General features: G+C 41.1%; 1 protein-coding gene and 1 long non-coding RNA gene across 33 annotated transcripts in view; both read left to right on the top strand.

The window, feature by feature from the left end:
* The window catches only part of LOC147371170 (uncharacterized), a 97321-nt gene extending 91852 nt beyond the window's left edge, over nt 1–5469 (top strand). The window contains exons 1-3 of one of the 3 annotated variants that reach the window (XR_015165962.1): nt 487–621; nt 3508–3608; nt 4120–5469. This is a non-coding gene — a long non-coding RNA (uncharacterized LOC147371170). Of the gene's footprint in view, nt 1–486; nt 622–2104; nt 2236–3507; nt 3609–4119 lie in introns of those variants that run through there. The other 2 variants (XR_015165963.1, XR_015165961.1) reach the window with 2 other exon arrangements.
* A 2087-nt stretch (nt 5470–7556) lies between these two features.
* Nucleotides 7557–17860, top strand: part of CAMK2D (calcium/calmodulin dependent protein kinase II delta) — a 309080-nt gene continuing 298776 nt past the window's right edge. For 28 of the 30 annotated variants that reach the window (XR_015165941.1, XR_015165939.1, XR_015165940.1 and 25 more), the window contains exons 1-2: nt 7557–7738; nt 9358–9452. Coding sequence is in view for 26 of the 30 variants with exons in the window: in XM_086407229.1 (XP_086263355.1) it covers nt 7674–7738; nt 9358–9452 (160 nt within the window). In the remaining 4 variants the exon portion in view is untranslated. Of the gene's footprint in view, nt 7739–8221; nt 8682–9357; nt 9453–17860 lie in introns of those variants that run through there. The other 2 variants (XM_086407219.1, XM_086407228.1) reach the window with 2 other exon arrangements.

The raw sequence follows: 17860 nt of genomic DNA, 5'->3' as shown, positions 1-17860 counted from the left end.
GTTTATGTTTTTATCCTGCTTCTCTACTTCCTTATCCTTCTCTCTGAGACAATAACTTTGCCACAATAACTCCCTCCCCTTGTGTAAGAACCTACACCTGGAGAAGCAAAAGCCAGACAATAATCAGGAGAATAAGAGTTATTAAGGAGGCCTGGGAAAGCTGTGTAAAATAAGAAAAAGAGCTGCCTAAGATGGTGGACACCAAAGAGCAACCAGTTACTATATAGATAGAGAAAAGCAGCCAGGAATGAGCCTGAGGAAAAGAGCAGAGAGAAATGGGCTGGGGCAGTGAGTTGCTGTGAATGCAGAATGTGGTTATCAGACATGGAAACTGACAGAGAATTCAGGTCAAGAGTATGAAATGATACAGAGAGGTCAAGTTATGTAAGGAGTGAAAAGGATCCACTAAATACAGCAACAAAGAGGACTCAATACCATATTAAAGATTGAAGATTTTTAATACTTTGGAAGATAAAGACTAATGATAACATATACTCATTTTTAAAAAGAAAAGGTATTTTTGAGCATCTATTAAGGTACAAGTCCTGTGCTAGTGCTGTGGTGAGGAACTGAATAGCTGTTCCTTACCACGAAGGGACCAATACACTAATTGTCGGAGTGGTAAGTGTTGCAACAGTAGTAAGTGAGTCATTACCAGTGCAGACTGATGCTGAAAGCTTGGCCTCTGTGCAATGGTGCCGAATTAAGTCTTGGAGACAGAGTTTTGGGTGAAGAAGAAAAGAATAGCTTTATTGTTTTTCCAGAGAAAGGGGGACACAGTGGCTCCTGCCCTGAAAAATTATGTGTCCCATCCTGGGAGGATTTGATGAGGCATTTCATAGCAATGATTCAAGGGTGAGGATGCTGACATGATGAGGGTGTGTGCAGGGCATGCACTCCTCTAAGCTATTCTCAAGTAATCTTCTTGACAGGGCTTCCCTATTGGCTCAACAGTAAAGAATCTGCCTGCAATGCAGGAGGATGGGGTTTGATCCCTGGGTCAGGAAGATCCCCTGGAGGAGGAAATGACAACTTGCTCCAGTATTCTTACCTGGCAAATCCCAGGGACAGAGAGGCCTGAGCAACCAAATAACAAATCTTCTTGATGAGCTTCTCCGGTTCCTTTAATGTAGCCTCGGGCGGCTTCTTGGCAGCTCCTTCCTTGATTAGCAGTTGTTCGCATCTGCTCTTTGAAACTCAGGGAAAGTCATGGAAGCTGGAGTCCATTCTCTACAAACAGGAAAATGGGGGACAGAAAGGCTCCCCAGTTTAGGAGCCCCACAGGGTCCTGCTGTGTTTCAAGAGGAAGACAGCATCTGCTAATTTGTTTCGTTTGTTAATGACTCCAGTTATTTCAATTTACCCATCGTATTTAATACAATTTCTTACTACAATTCTTTTAACAGTGGTAGGTATGCATATATGTTCATGAAGCATCAAGTATACTAACCAGTATACTTGAAAGTGATGGGAAAGAGCTACTTTTTGGATATTGCTTATTTTGTTTAGTTGCACGTTTATTTTTATTTTTAGTAAAAAAAAAAAGAAAAAAAAAGCACCCAATGAAACAAAGCAAACGTTTCTGTTACTATCTTTTGTTTTATAAATAGTTAATTTCATCTGCACGTTTATCTTGCATAAATGGATGTTAGGGTGAACAGAAAATCTACTCACTTGTAGACTGTATTTGTGTCTGACTCTATGTGGTTATTGTACCTTAGGAAGACTAACTGAAAAAAGCAATAGCAGATTGCTTTAACAGAAAAAAAGCAACGGCGAGTTGCTTTTTCCCCCTTGGCTCTAAATCTACTGAGTGGCTTACAATACAGAGCCTGCTAAAATTCTCACAGAAATCTACCTATTACAGATGGATTCTGCTTTTGAGGGAGCTATGGAAATAGTCATCATTTCATTGTTTCCTGTATGCAACTTTGTAGCAAGGAGAAATCAATACCTGTGAATATCCACTTTGCTCATTTAAGTATTAGAAACTTATCCCTTCCTAGTAGGGCTACTGAAGTAGCAATGTTTAATTGCAATGTTTAATTACAAGATTTCTATCCTTTATTCTCATTTTGTATTTGTATATGGTGACCATTTTCAGGTCTTCTATCTCTTTGCTACTGTTTGTCAGCTGATGCTATCACAAAAAAAGGATGGGATACATTTACAGCAAGATTTCCTTTTCCTCTTGGCACCGATATGATTTCACGTGACTGAAGTCTAGCAATCCAGGTAGAGTCAGGGCTCTGCTTACTATTACTTTTCAAACCAACAGTTGTCCAACCATCTACCACCCCATACCCCTTCTCCTTTATTTGCTGTTATTGCCTTTCTAGTATTAATGGGTGAATTTTAAAAGATGATAAAATTATTATTTATATAATTATTATTATCATAATAATAAAATTATTATTAATATTTTGCTTCCACCTTAAGCAAAGTAGAAATCTAGAAGCTGGAAGCAATAAACCAAGTGATCTCAGTTTTTATGTGATTAAACCAATTGAGAAACCAAATAAGCTTCTATTTAGAAATTTTTTGTCTATTTTGCACATGAAAAATTCATTTCAAGCCACATTTTTCATTTCCTTACATTGACTTTTGTCTTCACAATGAGATCTAGTTATTTAAAACCTTTGGCACTGCCTTTTATTACAATATAAAATTTAGTAAGGCCAATATATTTAAGGAAACACATTCCTTCTTCCTTGACAAGTAAATTAGTACTAGATTCTTTTCCCTTGCTGTCAATTATTAGTGTATTTTAAAAATCCATTTCTGTGCATAAACACTTTTAATGATGGGATACTATGACCACTTTGAAAATGATCACCCTCATAGTAAGAAGTCTTAATGGTATGTTAATTATCAACTTCTGACCTTAATATAAAACCTGTGATTAATCTAAACCCCCAAATAATTAATCTGTCCATTCAACAAAGTTCATCAAGCAGCTATTATGTGCCAGAAACTGTTTTAGTTGCTAGAAATAGTGCGGTGAACAAAACAGCCAGTAGTTCATGCCCCTGGGGAGCTTAAATTCTAGTTAGGAAGTATAAACAATCAACAAGAAAAAATGTGTAGTACTGTAGGTGGTAATAAGTATTGAAGGGGAAAATAAATCAGGGAATGGGACTGGAAATCATGTTTGAAAGAGTTGCAGTAATTGATAGAACAGCCAGGGAAGGCCACCACGATAAGACAATATTTGAGAAAATATTGGAAGGAGGTGAAGAAGTGAGATAGGACAACTAAGAGATGAACATTCTGGGAAGCAGAGAACAGCAAATGCAAAGTCTCTACTCCAGAAACAGTAGTAGCCAGTGTGGCCAGAGGAGAGTGAGCCAGGGCACCAATTGAGGTAAGAAGGTTAGTGGAGTAGGGGTGGAGGAGAGATCCTCTAAGGCCTTATAAGTCATTTTTAGAATTTTGTTTTTCATCCAGTTGAGATGGTGTGAAGCCTTCAGCAGGTTTTGATCATAAGCATGGTTTGTTCTGACTGAGGTTTCAAGAGGATCATTCTGGCTCTTGAAGGAGAGGAGGTGAGCGCAGAAGCCAGAGACCAGGAAGGAGGCAAGAGAAGATAATCCATGTGGACTTCAAGTGTAAGTAACCTCAGAAGGATTATTGTCGTAGGTGGTCCAAGCACTAGACATATCTTCAGTTTTTTATTATTCTTGCCTAGAGAATCCTGTGGACAGAGGAGCCCAGTGGGCTGCTGTCCGTAGGGTCGCACAAAGTAGGACACGACTGAAGCGATTTAGCATGCATGGATGCATGCATTGGAGAAGAAAATGGGAACCCACTCCAGTATTCTTGCCTGGAGAATCCCAGGGATGGAGGAGCCTGGGGTCGCACAGAGTCAGACAGACTGAAGCGACTTAGCAGCAGCAGCAGCAGTTTTTGGTAAATAAAAGATATACTTTAAGTAATACAAAATATAGATCAGGGAACAGTGAAAATATATATTAAGCAGTGTATGCTTAAAAAGCACACTTTTATTGTCTAGTAATTTATCAGTTAGAACTGGACATGGAACGACAGACTGGTTCCAAATAGGAAAAGGAGTACATCAAGGCTGTATACTGACACCCTGCTTATTTAACTTATATGCAGAGTACATCATGAGAAATGCTGGGCTGGAAGAAGCACAAGCTGGAATCAAGATTGCCGGGAGAAATATCAATCACCTCAGATATGCAGATGACACCACCCTTATGGCAGAAAGTGAAGAGGAACTCAAAAGCCTCTTGATGAAAGTGAAAGAGGAGAGTGAAAAAGTTGGCTTAAAGCTCAACATTCAGAAAATGAAGATCATGGCATCCGGTCCCACCACTTCATGGGAAACAGATGGGGAAACAGTGGAAACAGTGTCAGACTTTATTTTGGGGGCTCCAGAATCACTGCAGATGGTGACTGCAGCCATGAAATTAAAAGACGCTTACTCCTTGGAAGAAAAGTTATGACCAACTTAGATAGCATACTGAAAAGCAGAGACATTACTTTGCCAACAAAGGTCTGTCTAGTCAAGACTATGGTTTTTCCAGTAGTCATGTATGCATGTGAGAGTTGGACTGTGAAGAAAGCTGAGCACCGAAGAATTGATGCTTTTGAACTGTGGTGTTGGAGAAGACTCTTGAGAGTCCCTTGGACTGCAAGGAGATCCAACCAGTCCATTCTGAAGGAGAGCAACCCTGGGATTTCTTTGGAAGGAATGATGCTAAAGCTGAAACTCCAGTACTTTGGCCACCTCATGAGAAGAGTTGACTCATTGGAAAAGACTCTGATGCTGGGAGGGATTGGGGGCAGGAGGAGAAGGGGACGACAGAGGGTGAGATGGCTGGATGGCATCACTGACTCGATGGACCTGAGTCTGAGTGAACTCCAGGAGATGGTGATGGACAGGGAGGCCTGGCGTGCTGTGATTCATGGGGTTGCAACGAGTGGGACACGACTGAGCGACTGAACTGAACTGAATCTATCAGTATTAAAACTAGATTATGTTTGTTTTATTGTATCACAATTATTGTAACCATTTACAATTGTGGGTAGTTTAAATAACTGAGATAAATATAGTAATTATGTAGGCCTCAGTACTTGAATATTTAAAAAACAATTTTCTTCCCAAGTTGTAAAATTCTATCTTTATTTATTGTTTTAATGTTACTTCTCCTGCTTAATTTTTAGATTTAGAGAAGAACATTAAATTATTACAGTATAACTTTTGGAACCATGATGACAAATTTTTAAGGTATGTATTAAAAATGTTTAGCCTAGACCACATTGATTTTTTTCATCTTTCTAGGCAAACTATTAATAGACACCTTGTTTCTTTTCTTCATATAGTTTTTGGTATCATCTTGTATTGCTCATTTTACACAGTATTTGCTTTTTATGATTAGGAATCAAAATATGTACAAAGTTCAATTTTGTTATAAGCATTAAAAACGGTAAACATTTTGAGAACTCTCGTATAAGCTATTATTGGCAGACTTGCATTCCTCAGACCAGGAAATGGATTTAAGTTATGTGTGACCGTGGACAAATTCACTACTTAAAAGCAACTTTTGGGAGCAAGCAGTTAGTAGTTCCTTTCAATCTTAGACTCTCTGTACCTCCTAGTTATGGTTCACCTTCCAGCTGTGAAATTTTGAGTTCTTGACATAATGCTGAGGATGAACGAACAGCAATCGAGTTGCAAGGTTTTTAGTTTCCCCATGCTATAAAACAAAAAGCAATAATTTGGAGAAGACTTCTTGTTTTGGTCTGCCTTTATTAAAGACACAGGACTGAAAGGAAGGCCCATGGGTAGTTTCGGCTATCAGCAATTCATCTATTTTAAATGTAATGGATAATATTTTTGTCCTGTTTACTGTAAACAGTGACAGATATGCTGATGAATAATAACGTGTTCCTGGACTGCTTTGTGCTTTTTCAAACAGCCATGAACAGAGTATAGCCAGGTGTCACTATCCGATCAGAGCTTTGAGCACACAAGCAGAGCACATGCAACCTCTCCTTTCCCTTTTTCCTTTTGCAAAGCGAAAGGCACTAGACTTGTTCACATGATGCGAGTGACGTCAGCCCCTACTAGGTCGCGTGACCGACATCTAACCTTCCCACTACCCCGCCCCCGCCGCCAGAGCAGGAAATCTCGCGAGAAACCGCCTTACTATCAGAACTTCGGGAGGTTACCGGGGAGTTACTCAGGAGGGAAGGTGTGGCTCGGTGGCGGAGTGCTTGCTTTCCTTCTGTTCACGTTCATGGCCCAAGCAGAGGCTTTTGGGGATTGCCAGAGTCTGAGCAACCCAGTCTAGAAAACGGCGGCGGAGGTGGAGAGTGAGGCGGCCGTCATATCAGAAGTGAAACGTGGCGCGGCGGGCGTCGCCCCTCGCTGAAGAGGCCGCGGGGGAGGGAGGAACCCCGCGCAGAGCGCCAGGGAGCGGGCGCAGTGGCTTCTGCCGGGGCGGGCGCACCATCATCGGTGCTTGGGGGAGGCCGGGACCCTTCTCTGGAAGCAGACAGTTGCCCACATCCGGCCCCCACTGTGTCAACACCGACTCAAGCCGAGACGAAGCGCCTGCACCTCTGGCCCTACCAGGGCACCGCGGCTCGGGCGCCGGCTTGGGAGGCGGTCCCTGGTGCCCGGCGCCCGCACCCAGGCTGGGGGCCCCCGCGACCCCCGGTCGCAGTTTCCGCAGTCCACGAGTTGCCCCGCTTCTTCCCGCTAAGTCGGCCCCACGTTCCGGCAGAAGCCTAATTGCGGGTTTAACTGTAATTTTCCTGTCTCGCCTCCTTCACTTACACCCTCTCCAGGCGTCTCCCCCGCACATCCTCCTCCACCCACCTGGTCTCTCCCTAGACGGGCGTGCGCGCGTGAGACCCGGGGAGGGAGGGAAGGAGGAATCCGCGGAGGGACAGGGTGAGAGTCGCTAGCGGGAGGGATAGGACCAGCACGAGGGGGCTTCGGGAGGGAGGGGGTGCTGGCAGGCGGAGGGAGCGGCGGGAGGAGGCGCTGGGGAGGAGGCGGAGGCCCGGGGACGGCGGGCGAGGCTTCGCCCGAGCGGAGCGCTCTGTCTCTCGCCGCGCAGTCTCGGAGCCGCCGCGGGCTCGTGTGGAGCGCGAGGCCGCCGAGGTGCGGGCGGGAGAGAGGCCGGCTCCGGCGCGCCCCGCGCCCGCGCCCGCTGACAGCTGCAGCTGGGCTCACGCTGTCCGCTCCCGGCTCCGCGGCCTCCGCCCCCTCGGACTCCCTCCCCTCCGCCTCTACCCCTCCTGCCCCGGTGCGGATCGTTTCGCAACTGCTCGCCTCTCGCCCCGTGCCCGGCTGTTTTCCATTTCCCGGCCCCTCTTCTTGAGTACTTTGCGCCTGCATCTGGGGAGAGGGTCTAGAAAGGGGTCGGAGAGAGCGTCGGGAGGAGAAGAAGGAAGCGAGGCCCGGAGGAGGAGGAGGATCGGCGGACAGCAGGGAGGAGACCCCACGCCACCCTCTCTGGTCATCTCCCCTCCCGCCCCGCCCCTGCGCACACTCCCTCGCCGGCGAGCTACTTTCGGACGAGGAAAGTGAGGGCGGCCCTGGGTGACAGCGCCGCGGGGCGAGTCCCGGGGAAGCCGCGCGTCTGCTCTCGTCTGGTCCGCCGCGCTCCCAGCCAGGGGGACAGCCCGGACCGAGGATGGCTTCGACTACAACCTGCACCAGGTTCACGGACGAGTATCAGCTTTTCGAGGAGCTCGGAAAGTAAGCGCCTTTGCCGGGTACTCGCACGTCCCCTTTCCAGCAGAGGGCGGGTCGCGTTACCCCCGACCCACGGGCCTCCCGCGTGGGGCGAGGGAGTTGGGAGACGGGAGGAGAGGGAAGAGGGCCCCCGGTGTGTTGGCTCGGAGGAAGGTGTTGTCTTGGTAAGAGGAGGGGACGACGAAGGGGAACGACCTTCCACCCCGGCTGTGGCCCTTTCTGATAATCCTTAGCCCACCTTCTCCCGCTCCTCCACCCCCCTGCACTAGAGACTTAGTGGATTTACGATCCCTGCAGTTGTAGCTGTCATCCTGAGAAGTGTGCGAGCTCGCGCGCGCGCGTGCGCGTGTGTGTATGGAGAGGAAACAAGAACCCATGTAAAATGCAACATAGATCACGTTTTCTGTAAATAGAGATGCCGCCGGGTTCGCCGGCGAGTCAGCCATACGACCCACGTTCAAATGAGAACTCACTGCCCAGGACGGTGCCATATTTATTGATGCCGAAAGTTCAACTTGGCGTAGAGTCTGTTTCGCATCCAGTAGTTGTTCTGTCCAGGAAAAGAGCCTCCCAAAGGAACTCGACCCCCTGTCCCATATCCACTATTATTCCTTGCACTAGATTACTCGCTCATCATCACCCTTCCTAGGATTTACGTGAACATCTTCGAGTTCTCTGGGAGGATTTATTTACACAGGCAGTGGAAAAGCCCTCTGGAGACCGGGATAGTGCTTCCCAGGGGTAACCTAACGTTGTATGTTGTTTAAAAACGACCTTCTACACCTGACCGACAGGACTACTTGGCAGTGTTAAGGAAGGAGGCAGGAGACCTACTGAGAACCTGTGCAAAGGAACCTAGGGGCCGAGCCGTGAACGTTAATTTATGTAGCATCAAACCCAACCCCAGTTCCTCTATCGCTAATGTCGAACATTACTTAAGAAAGAGGTGCGTTTATGTGTATGTTGTTGTTTTCTACAGTTGAATTAAAGGATGTGTAAATATCTTTTAAATGTAATGAAGATCATATCCTTATATATTTATGTTGTCTGCTGTTAAAACATGGAGAATATGTCGGAAGAGCAGCTTAATTCAAATCTCTCCCCTCCCCCAGCCCAAAACAGGGCAGAGAGAAATCACCACAGCAGGATTTGTTAAACCACACACAAATGTTCCTAAGATTTATTTTAATGAAAACAATCGCCATATTTACTTACTTGGAGCCACATTAATTTTTTTTTCCTACCAAAATAAATAGGCAGCAGATTTTTGCTGCTCCTCTTCAGCTCTTTGCAGGATTTTTTTCTCAGAGCATTTGGTGCTGTGTGAGTGTGAATTGTAAAATGTTTTCAAATTTCATGTGCAAACAAGAGTCGTCATAATTGGCAGTTCCTTTCATTTTGTTGATTAATAATGTGTGCTCCCAGTTAAGTAAAATTTATTTTTGTTCTTCAACGTTAAAGAAGGTCTGAGTTTCCAGGAAGAATTGTTCGTTTTCTAGATATTACTATATGGTGCACTGATATTTGACAGTTCACTAAATTCAATAAAAATACTCAGATGTAAGTTTTTAATAGAATATCAAGCTGATTATATTGATGACCTGCTAATTATTGGTTTTCAGGGGGGCATTCTCAGTGGTGAGAAGATGTATGAAAATCCCTACTGGACAAGAATATGCTGCCAAAATTATCAACACCAAAAAGCTTTCTGCTAGGGGTGGGTATTTTCAACCACATATATGTTAATTGTGCATTTGTCACGTTGGTTATCGGTTCTGTTGTATGTTGGTTGTGTTCTCTGTAAGTAAGTCATTTAGTTATAATTGTAGCTGTAGGTATCATATTACCTTTTGAGATTATTTCCTGCCTGAGTGCTTCTTGGTTTGTGCAGTTTTAAAAATGTGACCAAATACAATTGTTACTTGATAAATTGTTAAAATCTTATCTTTTCTGCGGGTAATAGCATAACTATATTTTAAAGCAAATAAATGTCACTAAGTGCAATTTGCCTTTAGCTCCACTGTTAAATAACTTTCAGAAAAACCCTGGAATGGAAAAATGTAAGTCTCACAACTGTCATTATTCCCTTTTGCTTTTGAGGGGAAAAATAGGTCATAACTCAGTTAAATCGTATATTTCAATTGTAGTTACACTTGAACTTAATTCATTAAGGCATATTTAACAGTAACGGCTTTGGGAGGAACATTTTATAGTTGCTATATTCCAGGAAATTCAGCTTGATTTTGATGTTTCTGAGTGCAGTTTAGACCTTTACTTGATCATCTGCAGTAAGACTTCTCACTCATGTAATGTATTTTACATATGCTTTATAACTGCAAAGATAATTCATACTCATAAAATAGCTGTTGACATAAGCAAAAAACTTGGAGGGGTCTCATTGCATTCTTTTTATTTTGTTGAACTCATGCAAAAGTACTTATACTGAAAGGTTAGGCATTCCAATTATTGTGAGCACGTGTCTAAGGTATTAATATTTTCATGGGAATTTATGGTTTGATGAAATTAAAATGAAGAAAACGCCATAGTGTAAGTCCCTTTCAGTGACCTGATTTAAGTAATGAGAAAAGAAATCCCATCAGGGTTGCTTTTCTTTCTTTAATTTGTCTTCTAAGAAGTGTTGCTTCCTAGTATCTGGTATCATTGTGTCTGGTCTCTGCCATGATTTTTTTTTTCTCCTCTTTGTTGCAGATTCTGCTTTTAATGTGTACTTTAGGTTGACATTTCAGTTTATTCATTTAAGTGAAAGTTTGTATTTCTTTCACCTGATTTTAATGAGTCTGAGGACCATCTTATGTGTAAAAGTAACCAGCACCATAGATTCAGGACAGGAGGACTAATGGAATACACTTTATGCTCAATTATGTTCTCTTTTTCCACTTCTCTCTACTCCACAGGAAGATTTTTAATGGTGAAAAGGAGTTGCTATTGTACATGACAGTTTAGTGTAGAAAAGAAAAGTGCAAAAATGTAGTCAGATTCTTTCAGTGCTTGTATAATATCTTCCTGTATGCTTGGTACTTTTGGCAAGAGTGGGGGTATCAGTTCTTTTAGAGGTGTTAAAACACCTATCTCCTATCTTTCTGTGGCTTTAACATTGTCTCTTAAATGTGTTTCATTTTTACTAATTTCTTAATTAGAAGTCCCTTTTCATCCACCACCTTTCATACTGGCTACACCAGGATGGTAAACACCCCTGTCTCTGCTCACATAGGTTTCATTTTACTTTTGCTTCAAACGTATGAAGATAAGTCTTTAGGCTGCTGAAACTCCTTGCTGCTTTTCTGCTGATGTTCCTCACGTGTTCAATCTGTGCTTTCAAGAACAATGTACCCCACAGCTACCTTGCCCCTTCTGGATTTAGTGATCTTCATTGTTTCAGTTATATTTAGGAAAGTAGTTAGGGCTAAAATGCTTGCTTCATGTTCTCCCTTTGCAATTTTCTTGTGACTTCGAGCAAGTTTCTTAATCTGCTGAAGAATGAGGTGAAGAAGGTGACTCTGGAACTAGATGCCCTGGATTTAAGTTAAGATTCCTCTACCTGTGATTTGTGTGATCTTGTGCAGTTTACACACTTTCCATGAGCCTCACTTTTCTCATCCGTAAAATTGAGTAATCACTCTTTTATAGGGTTTTTGTGGCAATTAAGTGGCTTAAGCTGCATTCCATGAATATTAGCTGCTATTATCTCATTGGGTTGTTGTAAAGATTAAATTAAATTGTGACAGTTTAAATTATAAATCTAGTTGGAAGCCTTGATTTAGCTGTGAGAACCCAATTTGAATCTTGGCTCTATTGCTAGTGTACTCAGTATGTAAATTTGGTTCTGTCACATAACTTTTTTGACCTCGGGTTGTTCTTTAGTCAAGTGGGGGGAAAAAAAATCCCCGTATGGTGTCATGGGTGGTTTTGAGGATTCAGTGAATTTTATGAGAATCACTTCTAAAATGCAAAATGCTGTGTCAGTCTTATCTGTTACTGCTCACCTATAAGATATTGTACTTTTCCTTCAAAATGTTCAATTTATTTTGTATTGTCGTGCTGATTAGTTTATAGAATATTTGTACCTATGCATGTATACATTTGTTAAAGCTCTATTCAAGCTATAAAGTCTTAATGGAAAAACACTATGCTTTCATTTTTTTTACTATAACATTCTACCCCATTGAGGACATTAGGAGGGGCTCATTACGGAGTGACGAGAATCACATGTGGCTGTTAGGTGGTTTGTAAAAGAGATACCTAGTTCATTCCTAAGAATAAGCAAATACAGGATGTAAAGAAGTCTGTAAGGTTGTATACTAAGAGCTCGTGGTTAAAAATATGAATTCTCCTTTCAGAGCACTCCCTTCCCAGATTATGATTTTAAAAAATTTCTTTTGCAGAAAAAAAATTTTAAATAAGGGGAAATTAGAATAAAATGCAAAATAACATTTTCACTCCAAGGTAATGAAAAATTTTTTTTTTTTGGTTGCACATGGCAGATTTTGTGAAACATGTAACTTTTTTGTACAAATTTTTGTTTGTATTTGAAATGCCATGCCTTTTGTAAATCCCAGTTTTACGCCTGTTTGTTTCAAAGACCAAGCAGGCCTTCCAACTCCATGTTCTTTAAGTGTAACATTACAGCTGAAGAAGAAAGGCCATTGTCTGTGCATCTAAGACCATTAGAGAATTGCCAAAAATTTGGCTACATTCATGGACAAATTTGCACATCCAACTATACTGTCACCTGTGCATTTTTATGTGCCTTGAACTTAGTGGATTTCGAGCAAACAGTTTCAGTCACATTACCTCCCAGCTGTTAGTCACATACATCATGTTTGGGAGACTCAGTGTTGAAGAATTTCTTTCCTTTTGCATTAACATATTCAAAGAGCATTCATTATACAATGGATCAGAGAGAGAGGTACATTCCAATATAGTTGACTTGTTTTTAGAAGAAAAAATAGTGTAGATATGTTTCAAGCATGTGAGATTTTATATGTAACTTCTGTCCTCTAAAATTTTTTTCATTAGTTTGCTAACATTTGCTAAGAAGACATGCTTAGTAAATAGTGGGTAGTGATAATAGAATTTTCTCATATTATTAGGATAAGAATTAGAAATTATCATTTTGATCAGCTAGGTTAGTAGTTAACAAATACTAATTTGCCTTGCTGTTTTGATTTTTTTGTCTATGTTGATGTTCTTATAACTAAGTTATTGTTAGATTATGAAAAGTCCATGAAGGACTGTGATCACAGTTCAGAATCCAATGGATTGAAGCTTCTGATGGTTAGATGTCTTTAGAAATAGTACATGTGATTTTCTCATTTTAAAACTTGTGGTAAATGATTTTTTATGGCACTACTGATTTCTTGCCGTTCATCTCCTGATGAATTTTTTGATCTTTAGAAACCATTTCTTATTATATAGTCTGTGATACACCATGTTGTTGTTTTGTAAAATGTTAAAAAGTACAGTAGAAGCTTGAAATAATATGTTATTACAAGTATATTTTACCTCTGTTGCTGAAGTTAAAAAGGGATTTCATTTTATATTTATGTAAAATTTCAGATACAATGCAAGTGGATAATTTTGATCTTTGCTGGTTTTGTTAATTCCTAGATTGATAGAACTAGAACATGAATCAGGATTTTATGAACTGTTGGACCATGTACACAAAATTAGGTCTCAGCTATGAAATCTGAATTCTGCATTTATGTTCCTGAGTAAGGACATCAACTCAGTATAAAAATTAAAATATAGTAATTTGAGTTTTTTCCATCATGAATTATCATAAAGCACATAATAGGATTTTCTTGGACATTTAACTTCTTTTGTTAACTAGAATCTTAATTTGTGAGTCTTTTCCTTAGGCTGATACAGAGGCAGGCCAACTCCTAGTGTCTCTAGGGCTGGCTTGGTATTTCTTTCTTTTTTTTTTTTTAAGATATCTGACCCTTCTCATTTATTGGCATATGGTGTGTACAGTGTTTTTTTTTTCCCCCCATAAATTATTGACAGTTAATTGCCAATTAGTTCATTGGTGGTTTACATGGAAAGCTGTGTTAAAGCTTTTAAGTCATAATAGTATCATTTAGTGAACTGTACTGTGATATATTAAATGGGAGTCTTAGCAAAATATTTTTACTCTGAAATATACCTTTATATTTTATATTACTTTATAGATTACTAAGCACCTTCACAAAGGTGACCTCATTTTATGTTTTTATTTGATAAATATTTAATGATTAAAATGGGCAGAATGTTAATAATAAGGCCGTCTACACAAATAGACATCATAGAAGATATAAGTGGTGTTCTAAGTCTAGCGTGAATAAAGTGCTATGGAATTTCTAAGGAGGGAAAGATTGTTTCTGCCAAGGGAGATGAAGGAAGGCTTTTATATAATATAAATTTAAATATTTAAAACCATAATGCAGACGGGTTCAAGTACCAAAGTCTAAATAAACATTTGGAGAGTGTTCAAAATGGTTTAGATATCTGATTATAGTGAAAGTTGTTTTATTCATATGGTACTTTTGTTAAAACTATCAGTAAAAAGTTATTTTTGTTGTAGGAAATTTTTTAGGTTACGATTTTTAGGTTATAGCTGGTTATGATTCCAGTTAAAGTAGGTATCTCAATGCTTGTTAAGGTGAACTCGTAGACCTTTCATCTGCTTAACTCTTTCTTTAGGATAAAGAAACTGATAGGTTTGGAGGAGGGAGAGGACAGCTCTGTTGTTTGGTTTTGAAATCAACTATTGTTTTTTATGGGGCTTCCCAGGTGGCGCTAGTGGTAGAGAACCCACCCTGCCAATGCAGGAAACATAAGAGAAGTAGGTTTGATCCCTGGGTCCTGGAAGATCCCCTCCAGTACATTGCATGGCAACTCACTCCAGAATTCTTGCCTGGATGATCCCATGGACAGAGGAGCCTGGCGGGCTACTGTCCTTAGGGTTGCAAAGAGTTAGACATGACTGAAGTGACTTAGCATGCATTGTTATTTATACACAATCACAGAACATTATAATTGATTTTTTTTTTTTTTAGATAGGTGAACCCCTTTTCTAACACTGTCTCATGTTAACAACATATGAGGTTGCTTGTTACTACCAAAATCAATAATAATAATAATAAACTAATAGAAATGTTATAGCCATTATTTAAAGAACACCTTCTAAGTGGCATGTATATATTTACAAGATATTTTATTTAATATTTTATTTAAGACTTCCCTGGTGGCTTAGAGGTTAAAGCGTCTGCCTGCAATGTGGGAGACCTGGGTTCGATCCCTGGGTCGGGAAGATTCCCCTGGAGAAGGAAATGGCAACCCACTCCAGTATTCTTGCCTGGAGAATCCCATGGACAGAGGAGCCTGGTGGGCTACAGTCTACGGGGTCACAAAGAGTCAGATATGACTGAGCCACTTCACTTCACTTCACTTATTTAATCCACACTGCAGCCTTTAGCGGAGAAGGCAATGGCACCCCACTCCAGTCCTCTTGCCTGGAAATCCCACGGATGGAGGAGCCTGGTAGGCTGTAGTCCATGGGGTCGCTAGGAGTCGGACACGACTAAGCGACTTCCCTTTCACTTTTCACTTTCATGCGTTGGAGAAGGAAATGGCAACCCACTCCAGTGTTCTTGCCTGGGGAATCCCAGGGACGGGGGAGCCTGGTGGGCTTCTGTCTATGGGGTCACACAGAGTTGGACATGACTGAAGTGACTTAGCAGCAGCAGCAGCCTTTGGAGAGGCAATATTATCTCCATTTATAAATAGTTACTATGAGTTACTCTTACTAAATGGCAGAGTCAAGAATTTTAGCCCAGTTTTCTGTCTCTCTAAAGCCTGAATCTTGCCATCACGAATCCTGTTCATTGTTGTTACAGAAAACTTAACCTTTCTGTACTGATCTGTATGTGCTTATCTCCCTGCTAAACTTCAGGTTCCTTTATAAAAAGGACTATGTCTTATACATTTTATATTTCCAACACAATGTATGGAATTGACTGTTCAGATTCCAACTTATGAGAGAAGATAGTGTTTTAATTGCTGCAGTAACAGAAGATCAAATGGAAGTTTCAAAAGGCATCCCCATGCTAATTTGTGAAAGGAAAACAGTGTAGTGAAAAATCTTATTAAAATGGTAGAAAGTGATTACAGAAGAATGAGATACTTTGGTGAACTTAATATATTAACTGATTAAAAATATCTTAATATACAATGAGTTCCTAGGATTACTTCTTCTAAATGATTTACTTGTTGCTCAAAAAAAGCACTCAGCCCTTAACCAAAGCCCAGAGAAACCTGCTGATAAAGGCATTCTCCTTCTCTGGCTCACTTTGTCTGACCAGTGAAGAATGGAAGACAGATGCTTCTTGCGTTGTTTCTTCTTGGACAGCACTGCTGTGTGTGTCAATTCCTACTGAAGTGTAGCAAGTGAAAGCCAAATACAAAACTGTTAAATTTTTTATTGTTGGAAAAATAACTCTTAGGTATAGCAAGTAGTGCGTGCTAAGTTACTTCAGTCATGTTCAACTCTTTGCGACCCCATGGATCATAGCCTGATAGGCAACATGGGCACAATAAAGGACAGAAATAGTAGGAACCTAACAGAGACAGAAGATATCAAAAAGAGGTGGCAACAATACACAGAAGAACTATACAAAAAGTATCATCATGACCCAGATACCATGATGATGTGATCACCCATCTAGAGCCAGACATCCTGGAATGCGAAGTCAAGTGGGCCTTAGGAAGCATCACTACAAAGCTAGTGGAAAGTGATGGAATTCCAGTTGAGCTATTTTAAATCCTGAAAGATGATGATGTGAAAATGCTGCACTCAATATGCCAGTAAATATGGAAAATTCAACAGTGGCCACAGGATTGGAAAAGGTGAGTTTTCATTCCAATCCCAAAGAAGGGCAATGCCAAAGAATGTTCAAACTACCGCACAATTGCACTCATCTTACATGCTAGCAAAGTAATGCTCAAAATTCTCCAAGCCAGGCTTCAACAATATATGAACCATGAACTTCCAGATGTTCAAGCTGGATTTAGAAAAGGTACAGGAACTAGAGATCAAATTGCCAACATCTGTTGGATCATCAAAAAAGCAAGAGAGTTCCAGAAAAACATCTACTTTTGCTTTATTCACTACGCCAAAGGCTTTGACTGTGTGGATCATGACGAACTGGAAAATTCTGAAAGAGATGGGAATACCAGACCACCTTTCCTGCCTCCTGAGAAATCTGTATGCAGGTCAAGAAGCAACAGTTAGAACTGAACATGGAACAACAGACTGATTCCAGATCGGGAAAGGAGTACGTCAAGGCTGTATATTGTCACCCTGCTTATTTAACTTATATGCAGAGTACATCATGAGAAACACTGGGCTGGATGAAACACAAGCTGGAATTAAGATTGTTGGGAGAAATATCAATAACCTCAGATATGCAGATGACACCACCCTTATGGCAGAAAGTGAAGAGGAACTGAAGAGCCTGTTGATGAAAGTGAAAGAGGAGAGTGAAAAAGTTGGCTAGAAGCTCCACTTTCAGAAAACTAAGATCATGGCATCTTGTTCCATCACTTCATGGCAAATAGATGGGGAAACAATGGAAACAGTGAGAAACTTTATTTTTGGGGGCTCCAAAATCACTGCAGATAGTGACTGCATCCATTAAATTAAAAGATGCTTACTCCTTGGAAGAAAAGTTAGGACCAACCTACACAACATATTACAAAGCAGAGACAATTCTGCCAACAAAGGTCCGTCTAGTCAAAGCTATGGCTTTTCCAGTAGTCATGTATGGATGTGAGTGTTGGACTGTAAAGAAAGCTGAGCACTGATGCTTTTGAACTGTGGTGTTGGAGAAGACTCTTGAGAGTCCCTTGGTCTACAAGGAGATCCAACCAGTCCATGCTAAAGGAGATCAGTCCTGGGTGTTCATTGGAAGGACTGATAATAAAACTGAAACTCTAATACTTAGGCTACCTATTGTGAAGAACTGACTCATTGGAAAAGACCCTGATGCTGGGAAAGGTTGAAGGCAGGAGGAGAAGGGGGTGACAGAGGATGAAATGGTTGGATGGCATCACCAACTCGATGGA

Source organism: Bos grunniens, chromosome 6 (genome assembly GCF_055505025.1).
Source record: "Bos grunniens cultivar Pamir isolate PY7600 chromosome 6, Bosgru_T2T1.0, whole genome shotgun sequence".
NCBI classification, from domain to species: Eukaryota; Metazoa; Chordata; class Mammalia; order Artiodactyla; family Bovidae; genus Bos; species Bos grunniens.
The sequence above is the reverse complement of the archived record's forward strand: the minus strand, read 5'-3'. Positions and strand labels throughout refer to the sequence as shown.